The 10295-nt window shown below is 42.8% G+C and overlaps 1 protein-coding gene across 5 annotated transcripts in view; it reads left to right on the forward strand.

Annotated features, from left to right (window-relative positions):
- LOC139634746 (syntaxin-binding protein 4) overlaps nt 1-10295 on the forward strand; it is an 84023-nt gene that overhangs the window by 71684 nt on the left and 2044 nt on the right. For 3 of the 5 annotated variants that reach the window (XM_071501356.1, XM_071501357.1, XM_071501359.1), the window contains exons 13-20: nt 188-284; nt 1645-1772; nt 1938-2030; nt 2517-2582; nt 2732-2944; nt 7622-7738; nt 9851-9900; nt 10036-10166. In XM_071501356.1, the coding sequence (XP_071357457.1) occupies nt 188-284; nt 1645-1772; nt 1938-2030; nt 2517-2582; nt 2732-2944; nt 7622-7738; nt 9851-9900; nt 10036-10166 (895 nt within the window). The remainder of the gene's footprint in view (nt 1-187; nt 285-1644; nt 1773-1937; nt 2031-2516; nt 2583-2731; nt 2945-7621; nt 7739-9850; nt 9901-10035; nt 10167-10295) is intronic. The other 2 variants (XM_071501358.1, XM_071501360.1) reach the window with 1 other exon arrangement.

The following is a 10295-nucleotide window of genomic DNA, read 5'->3' on the forward strand; positions in this document are numbered from 1 at the left end:
TTTTGTAACATTGTTTGTAGGTAAAGTTATGAAATGTTGCTGTTAATGTCAGAAAATGCAACTTTACAATCAGCGGTGGTGTCCTATGGTTATTCATGGCTCTCAGTTTGATGAACATGTGCTGTAGTTCTGATGTTACAGCGGCTCCATGGTGAAAAAAATATCTGTCTCTATACGTCTCTCTCAGGCCTTGTCTTTCCTCGGCTTGGACGTCACAGAAGAGAAGAGGAAGAAGCTGAGACAGAATCTGACCACAGACCCACAAGGCACTGTGGCTTATGGAGGTGAAGCACAGTTAGAAACACACACACACACGCACACACACTGAAACAAGTCACACACCTATCCAGTTGTGTCCACAGCAAGGTGAAAGATCTGTGTTGAATCCTGTCAAATCCCAGGCTCCATGTGATGGCTCATGTCACTGACTGGTTGTGTCACTTGTGGACGGTGTCACAATGTGTATCCATGAGGCAGCTCTGTGTCTGTTTGTGCAGCATTTCTACGACCCTGCGCTGAACGTTCCAGTCCGTACCTTTAAATGTTCATTTACCGCAGGAGCTACTTAATAAATGTTATGCATTAAAAAAAAGCTGTAAAAATATAAATCTTCAAAGTTTAATAAATTATATATTCATCAACACTCAAAGGTGCAAGTAACTTCATTTCATGCTTTTTCCATATCTGTATAGAGGAGTGTGAGAAATGTATTGATCAAATAACTGCTAAAAATCAGCCTGACTTTTCTCACAGAAATAAGGATGTATTATCATTTCACTTAGACACACAAACTTTTGAAACAACAGAGTCAAAGTTACGTTGTGTAGGTTGCTATTGTAAGCTGCACTGCTCCTGAACATAACATAATTAGAGGTTGTTTCTGTACCTTCAGTACAAAGGCCCTGCTGCTATGAACCCAACATTGTCTTGTCTAAATGCACCGAACATCAAGTTTGAACCCCAGCCTCTCTAAACTCAGAGTCTACACTACACTCTTTCCTTAATCCTTCAGATTTTAAGAATAGGAAAGGTTTCAGTCTTTTAAATACAAGGAGCATTATTCAGCATGATAAACTGAATCAGCTGAAACTCAAAGTAACTCAGACAGATCCTGATATGGTGGTATTATCTGAAAAATGCACTGTGAGGTGGCCCTGGATGATTCTGACCTTTTAGAATGGATAGAAATCCATAGTAGAGATGAGGCCATTTATACAGTTTGACTTGTGCTGTAATGTAGTCACAGTAGAAAGTTTGTATTGCGCTAAATAATTGTGTGATTGTGGTCGGAGTGTACAGACCTGCTCTCCCTTTGTGGCTGTTAATGACACAACTGAAACTTTTAGCTCTTTATAAAAATTCAGAGATGACCGTACTGTGTGATGTTAACTTCAATTTGTTGAGTACAGCCGCTGGTGCTTTGAAAACAAGTCTGGCACTTTTAATCTTTCACTGTTAATTACTGAGCGTACCAGGCCAAACCTAAAAGACCCCTCTGAGTCATTTTTGGTGGACTTCATTTGAACAATCAGAAAAGACAGTATTTGAACTCTGTGATCTTCAGTGATCATTGTCCAATAGTGTGGTTACTCTGTTATTTCTTTAGCTAACGTTTTCTTTCTCTGTCTGTCTGTTGACCCTCAGACTTTGTGGAGGCTACTCGGAACGTCTTCCAGGAGAACCTTGACGAGCTGGGTTTAGGGGCAGGTCCCTTCATGTTCTCCTATCATGAAGCAGCCAGTCTGATGGACACGTCAGCCTTCCACTCACCTGTAAGCTGCTCTGACAGCCTCTTACAGCCTCCCACAGCCTCTCACAGTCTCTGAGACATAAACACAAATTCTCTTACATTTGTGTGTGTGTGTGTGTGTGTGTGTGTGTGTGTGGGTGTGTGTGTGGGTGTGTGTGTGGGTGTGTGTGTGGGTGTGTGTGTGCAGACATATGAATCAGAATGCAGCTACAGCAGTGAGGAGATGGAGCAGTTTCAGACAGAGGTGAAGCAGCTGCAGACCCAGATGAAGCATCTCAAAGTGAGCACACACACACACCCACTCACACACACTCACAGAAAGTAGTGGTAGATGGATGAAGCTCATGTGACCTCCAAACAGACACAATTGTATCAAACAATTGTAATTTCTATTTGTCAAAGATTCTACATCATGTAACTGATATAAAGACAGGAATGACTGGATGCCAGGACAAGAGCTGGAGCTGAGTGTATTTATGAGGTGATGAATCCCCTCAGCCCACTGTCTGTTTGGCTGATGTGAGCAGATACACTAGGCGTGTTCTAGTCTGCATTTACAGACCTGTAATGCCAGTAGTAGGTTCAGAACATGAAACTCAAATTGACCAAATTGAAAAGTGCCACCTTGAAGAGGGCTGAGGGGAGTTTTTCTGTAATGTAGTGTGGTTTCTCCCAGCCAGTCCCAGGCACACAGGGCTCAGACCCATTAGCCTGGTGATACAGCTGTAAAATCCTCCTGGGCTTCACCTGCTGCTTCTCTTGGCAGGTGATGCTGAAGGACATGGAGCACAGCAAGAAAACCCTGGAGGAGGAGCTGCAGAAGACCTCAGAGGTGAGAGAAGAGCCAGGACGGTGTCCACAGTGGTACACCCAGCATGTGGTGTTATTTTACAGTCCATGACTTCAGATGTTGAAACGGGTTGCTTAGATTCCAGTGAAATTTATTATTTCAATTATTGACCAGCATTCTGTTCTCCTCAGAAAGCGTGTTTGACTGTGGAGGAAAACACCCGTCTGAAGAGTCGTCTGCAGGCAGCCGAGGCCGAGGCGGTGCAGCGGCAGACCAGCAGTGCTGAGCAGGACTACGAGGAGGTGATCCAGCTGCTGGAGGCTGAGATCAGAGACCTGAAGAACCAGCTGGCCAGCAAAAGGCAAGCACACGGAGTGGAGGCCACCAAGGTCAGTTTCAAACAGGTATTTAACTATTTCTTCTATTTAACTATTTTATTATATTTTCTCCTCCTGCTCTGTGAGATTTCAGTTATGAGTTCCTTTGTAGATTCTGAATTTACATAGAAAACGTGAAAAACAAGTAAAATATATAATAATATAGTTTAACTTTGCATCAGCAAGGCTGATTACAATAATGATAATGCTATAATATAATGATATAATGTTACTCTCTGGATAACTGTATTGTGCATTTTGATACTTTTACTTGGGAAGATTTTTACAGGATATTAAAGGTAAAAAGGAGGATTGTCCACATGGCCCATCCTTGTGCAAGGGATATCTCAGTTACACCTTGAAGGGTCAAACGTCAAGGTCACAGTGGCCTTGCAAAACACAGTTTTAGCCTTGTGAATGCAAGCTCTTGGGATGTACTCAAGGGAATCCCTTCAAATTTGGCACAAATGTCCATTTATACTCAAGAATGAACTGATTAGATTTTGGTCGTCAAAGGTCAAGGTCACTGTGAAAATGTTTTTGGCCATAACTCATCACAAACAGGATACAATGATGACATTTTATATCCAAAAGGTCAAAGTTCAACTTCACTGTGTTGTCATAATGTTCTGCAAAAACACTTCTGGCCATTGCTCAACACTGTAACTCAATTCATATGGCTCTAACTGACAACACATTAGATGTGAAAGGTAAATGGGAGTTGGAGGTAAATACTATAATTGAAGACGAGGAGTGGAAAAGAACCTGGATAGCCTGGCATAAGTGCCTGAGTAGCCCAGCATGGAGGGAATTTGGGTGGAAGCTGAGATTAAGATCTTTGAAAACACCCTTCGTGATAGCCAACTGTGACAACAAAACTAGTCCCCTTTGTTGGAGAGCATGTGGTCTAATAGGAGACTTTGCTCCTATTTTCTGGGACTGCCCCAAATTACAAGTTTTTTGGTGAATAGCGGTGAATAGGGAAAGAGGGGAGACCCTTAACTTAAATGGTCCATTTGAACCACATCAGTCGATCCTATGCAATACATCTCTACAATGATTGGGGAGAAACAAGGCGTATATGCTTAGAGTTCTTGTGTTATTAGCCCATAAAATAATTACTATAAATTGACTTAGGCCTCATCCACCTAACCTGGATCAATGGACCCAAAGACTTAAGGCTGTCAACAATATGGAAAAGATAACTGTGAGTTTACAACTCCAGATGGACACTTGCTTAGAAAGATGGGCTTCTGTTCTGTTATACCTAGCATAATAAATATAATGTGAACTTTGATTGCGATGTGATTATGGATCTATGTATAACCTGTCTTATGTTTTTGTAGAGACAAAGACTAACTTGTTATTGGTGTGTGTAGAGCTGTGTGAGACTGTTTGTCAAGGATCTTTACTAATAAATGTTCAAAAAAAAAAAAAAAGGATAGAGTACAGAGCAGGTCAGATCCACCCCTCACTCCTCCTTAGCCCCACCTTCTCCTCCAAATATGGTTTCTTCTGGTTTTAAAAAACCAAGATGGAGATGGACAAATTAGAAACTCGAGGCTTCAGAATGGCAGTTCACAAACCGATGGGTGACATCACGGTAGGTGACATCCCAGTGGGTTGACACTTGGTTCCTGTAGATACCCGTAGATACCTGTGGTGTAGGTTTTGGTTCATACTTCATTTGCCTGAATGTGTGTTTCTGTTGGATAACGTCACATCAATCACCTGTAGACAGGAGGTAAAGCAGCTGTGTGTGGGAACAACCTCCACAGGACTCAGACCCAGAACCAACAGTTGACTGTGTGATGATGAAGTTTCTCCTCCTCTGTCTTCCCTCCGTCCTCCTCCGTCACAAGCTGGAAGCCCTGCAGCCAGCTGCCTGCGTTTGTAGCCTTGTCCCAGTGAAACACATCAAGCTGCATTTCCAACAGCCTTTACTCACTGAGCCTCTGAGCTCCTCCTCTGTTTTCACCAGCAGCCTGCTTTGATGAAAAGAAGGCTTTATAGTTATTTCCTCTGGCTCTTGGGCTTACAGCCTCTCTACCTGTGGCTTTTCATCTCAAGTGGTAAATCCTGTGGCTGCACACTGGCACAGAGCCTCACAGGAATCAGCTGTGAGACAAAGCAGTGCCCAGTGACAAAGAAGATAAGAGAATACTGCAAATGAGGACAGAGAGTCTCAGAAAGCTCTTCACCAAAAAAGTGACAGCTGTGGCAGCACACAGTCACATGGTTAGATGAGTTTAAATATATCGTCTGATCAACCACTGCCTTTCTACTGCCTTTCTTTTATTCCCTTCCTCCTTCCTTCATTTGTTCTCTTTCTCCCTCCTCCTTCGTTCAGTGTGTTTCCATTCACCTGTAGTATGCACATTTTAAATTTGCACATCAAAACACAGAATGGATTCTGTGGATATTATTAATGGAGCTGGCTAAAGAATCATCTCCACCAGCTGTTTATCTCCTGTCATATCTCCTAATATTCACACAACAGCAGCTGGTGGAGATGGACAGTAATTCACATTTTCTTTTTTGGAAACTTGACTCAAAAAGTTGCAAATGAAAAAAAAACATTTAGTGATTCACCTGATGCCTGTATATGTCATGTCATACACTTTGTTTTGACTTCTAGACAGTTGATTGTCATGTAGCGTTTAATCAGTATCAGCATTGTATCTGTATTGGTATTGTATGAAATTGGTATAACATTATTGATATTGTATCAGTATCTGTGTTGTATCAGTATTGGTGCTGTATTGATATTGTAAGAGTATTGGTATCATGTGCAGGTCAAAAGCAAATTTCAGTTTTTTGTAGTTGGTTCATGTGTCACACAGTTAAAGGATATTGTTGCTGTCCAGGGAAACCGTGTGTTCTTTTATGGTTTCAGAACATTTATGTTCTTCTTAAAGGTCCCATGTTTTACTTTTCTTCAGTGTTTTATCTGCAGTGTTGATCTCCATCAGAAGATCTATTTGTGGTTTTAACAACCAAAAACCATCTCAGTGTAGTTTTACATCTCCTCTCTCAGGCTTCTCTCTGGAGCTCTAGTAACAACAGGTCAGTCAGCCAATCAGAAGAGAGGATCTGAGCCTCTCTTCTGATTGGGTGACTGTTTTCTGAGTGATCCAATAAAAATGTAGCAGATTTCAGGTAAACACTCAGAGAAACAGCCTGTGAATATTCTCATTTGTCCAGGTCATAGTATATCAAAGGAGTTTTAAATCAAAAGCAACTGGACTTGGTTATTTGTCTAGGAAGGCGTTTCACCTCTCATCCAAGAGGCTTCATCAGTTCTTTCTCGCACCTGACCAGGCTGGGACTGGTCCAACTATCTGGTGTGGAGACCCAGGTATTTAACCTCTGGGAGGGGTTTTCACAAGGCTGATGATGTCATTGGTTCCCTTTGTGCTCCATGTGCCAACGACAGTCGTTAGAGTGACTGTCTTGGTGGAGAGTTGGTTTCGACTTCGATAGAGCCCTATTGTGTTATAACCACAGTCGTTGGAGTCACATGCCACTTGTGAACAGTTGTTTCTCTTAGAGGTTAAATTGTTGAATCTCCTGGGAAGGGATGAAAGGGCAGCATTGTAAATTGGAGATAGGTGGTGTCTGAGGCCCCCTCCCCTGTTGAGGGATGGTTTCTCTATTTTCACATAGATGGCTTCTTTCACTCCTCTTTCGAACCACCTGTCCTCTCTGTCCAGGATGTGAACCTTGCTGTCCTCAAAGGAGTGGGCTTTCTCCTTAAGATGTAAGTGGACAGCAGAGTCCAAGCCTGAGGAGTTAGCTCTCCTGTGTTGGGCCATGCGTTTATGCAGTGGTTGTTTTGTTTCTCCAATGTAGAGGTCTTTGCATTCCTCATTGCATTGGACTGCATACACCAGGTTGCTTTTTCGGGTGTGTGGTGTTCTGTCCTTGGGGTGTACCAGTCTCTGTCTGAGTGTGTTGCTGGGTTTGAAATACACAGGGATACGGTGTTTGTTGAAGATCCTCCTGAGTTTTTCTGATACCCCAGACACATATGGGATGACTATGTTGTTTCTCTTGTTTGGTTTTTCTTCCTCAACCATTTTGCTACTTTTCTTTCTGGAAGCAGAAGCAGTTTTCACAAAGGTCCAGTTGGGGTAACCACAAGTTGTGAGGGCGCCTCTCAGGTGCTTGTGTTCTACCCTTTGGGCCTGTGAGCTGGTGGCTACGTTATCAGCTCTGTGTTGCAGGGTTCTGATAACACCAAGCTTGTGTTCCAGGGGCTGGTGTGAGTCGAAAGGTAGATATTGGTCTGTATGTGTGGGTTTATACCCCGATGTGGAGGCTCCTGTCCTTTTTCATATGGACGTCACAATCTAAGAAGGGCAGACTATTGTCCTTGACATCCTCTCTGGTGAACTTGATGTTTTTGTCCACTGAGTTAATGTGTTCAGTAAAAGCTTGCACCTCTTTGGTTTTGATTTTAACCCATGTGTCGTCCACATATCTGAACCAGTGGCTCGGTGTAGTTCCTTCAAAGGAGTTCAGAGCCTCCTCTCCTGCTTGGTTGGATGCTGGGTCCAGGTGGGCGGGACTGAGGGCAGTAACTGCTTTGTTGTGACATCACAAAGTTGCAGAAATCCTGATGGCTGGTTTTAAGGCTCAGTTTCTGAATACAGGCTGTGACTGACACACATTACTGAGTGGGCATGTCTGTGTATTTGTCAGGAGGAGGTGGTGGAGCTGAACAGGAGGCTGACGACCATCGACTGCCAGCTGAGGAAGTCCGAGCTGAGCAGGAAACACCTGGAGATCTCCAACAAGAAACTGCTGGGCTTCGCTCAGGTACAACATGAACTGGACACACTGGTATCTCCCCCCTCTCTTTATCTGACTTTAAAGGCTCAAAACTACAGTTTTCATTTTGCCCACAAAATACTATACAGTCTATTTTTCTTTTTTCTTTGTCTTCTTTCAAATGAAAAGACGCAGATTTCCAGTTGTGAGAAGGAGCAGGTCAGGAGAAGGAATTATAATAGGAAGAGATATTTCAGATTTAAGATTCACTCTTTTTCTGGCCTGTAGCAAATCTTCAGTGTCAGGAACTTGTTTGGTGGATAAGTGCTATATTTGTAAGGATTCATTTTCAATTCAATTCAATTCAATTTTATTTGTATAGCGCCAAATCATAATATACATTATCTCAAGGCACTTTACAGGGTCAGGTCAAGACCTTACTTTGTTACAGAATAAACCCAACAGTTCCCACAAAGAGCAAGCGCTTGGTGACAGGGGGGAGGAAAAACTCCCCCCTGTCACCAGTGAGCTTGATCAAATTAATTAATGACTTGAGAAATGGCTCCATGATGATCAGCATGTGTCCTGTTACAGCACAGACCTGGACACTGTGCAGTCTCATACAGTGGACTCAGCAGACCGAGCCAGTTATTAATGTCCATGGCGGCGCTTAACATTTCATGTATCAGCCCCCCAACAGTCATGGAGCCAGTCTGCCCCCCACTGGCTGAAGGACACACTGCAGTTAGATAAACCAGCTCAAACACTGAACGTCTTTCCTCCTGAGCCCCATCTGTGCTGAAAGATTTAATGTGTTTAATGTTGAAGCAGGAAAATGAACATGTTGTAGTTTTATTCTCTCGTGCATCTGAAAGACTTGAAGGAACAGCTCCACAGGTTATCAGGCATTTGGTGTCTGTGCATTGGTAACATCACATGGCACCATGGGTCCAGAGACTGACGAGAAAAAAAAACTCTGGCTGTGTAACATCCTTATTCATTCACATAATCTTTATATAACTCAAAGACTTTCAGGAGTTTGCTCTATAGTGAACTGAGATTTCAGACCCTTTCAGTACATGTCACACATGTACAGTCTACAGTGAGTACAGAGTTTCTGTTGTCAGACTGTAAGAGCCAACGTGATTCGGAACACATGCATGAATCCTGTTAGATGATACTAGTCCACTGGTTGATTAAAGCTCTGCCTGAACTAAAACTCTGTTCATTAGAATATAAACAGGATGTATGATATTTGTACAACAAATGTCAAGTCACACAGAGCAACAAAAGTAACAAATACTTTCATGTTCTTGAAATGCAGTTTCTATGTTGAATTTATTTTTGAACTCAGAACCACTCCCTAAGTCAGAACTGAGATGGGAAGTGGAAATCCCCACACACACCAAAACTAGTCCAGATTTGATATGAAGCAGTGGAAAAGATCTGACCATTTATAAAAATTGACATAGATTCTGAATCTTCTCACTTGATTTATTACCTCTAAACGTTTTCCTGATGAGTTTATAGTCTCAATCACTTGTTTCAAATCTTCTTCACTGCAACATGATAAGACAAATAAATAAAAGATAAGAAATACTTTATTTATCCCTGTAGGGAAATTCAGAAACTTATTTTCATTTTTTAAATTATGCTCCATTTAGAGGAAAATAGACTATAAAGCAGGGGATGCATTAGGGCGGGGCTACCATGTGATTGACAGACTGTACCACACGCTGCGACCTGCCCGACAATCAGGATAGAGTACAGAGCAGGTCAGATCCACCCCTCGCTCCTCCTCAGCTCCACCCTCTCCTCCAAATATGGTTTCCTCTGGTTTCAAAAAACCAAGATGGCGACGGAAGAATTACAAACTGGAGGATTCAAAACAGCAGCTCACAAACCAGTGGGTGACATCACAGTGGGTCGACACAGACCCAGAGAGAAAATCAACACTGACAGCTGACGGGAGACAGTACAACAAGACTCTAACACAAAGAATGTGTTTTGGACCCAATCCACTGTCTCTGAAAACTCTTCAGTACCTTCTCTCTCTGTGACCTGATGTCTGTCCTGGTTCAGTGTAACTGATGAAACAGCTTTGTCACAGAACCTCTGTCACAGAACCTTGCATAACTGTTACATTATCTGTCTCTTTAGAACGTCCACAAAGTGCTGACAACACCGAGCCTGTTTGGTGGAGAAGGCTGGTAAGAGACCCTAAACATTATATTATCAGCCCTCCAACCACCACCACCACTGCAGTCCTATTGTAATCCTTCTTCCTATGTGTTTGGGTGTGCTTGTGTGTGGATTTGTGTGTACGTGTGCTCTGTGTATGTCAGGAGCAACAGGTCATCTCCAGCCACCGACAGCCCTGACACCCCGTCACCACTTCCTGATCCTGCTTTCCAGCTGGCTGCGGAGGCCAAGGAGCTGGTGGAGGGAGTCTGCAGCGTCACTGCTGACGACAGAGGTACAGAGCTACACTAGAGCTGTAGGACTTGTGGATTAATCAGTCCTATCAGTCATCATTTAACTGTTTGAATTGTTTAATTCATTTTCCATGTAAAAACATCAGCTTCTCATATGTAAATATTTGCTG

The sequence above is a fragment of the Trachinotus anak genome, unplaced genomic scaffold, assembly GCF_046630095.1.
Source record: "Trachinotus anak isolate AG129_WGS33_773 ecotype Australia unplaced genomic scaffold, CSIRO_AGI_Tana_v1 ptg000017l, whole genome shotgun sequence".
Lineage (NCBI taxonomy): Eukaryota > Metazoa > Chordata > Actinopteri > Carangiformes > Carangidae > Trachinotus > Trachinotus anak.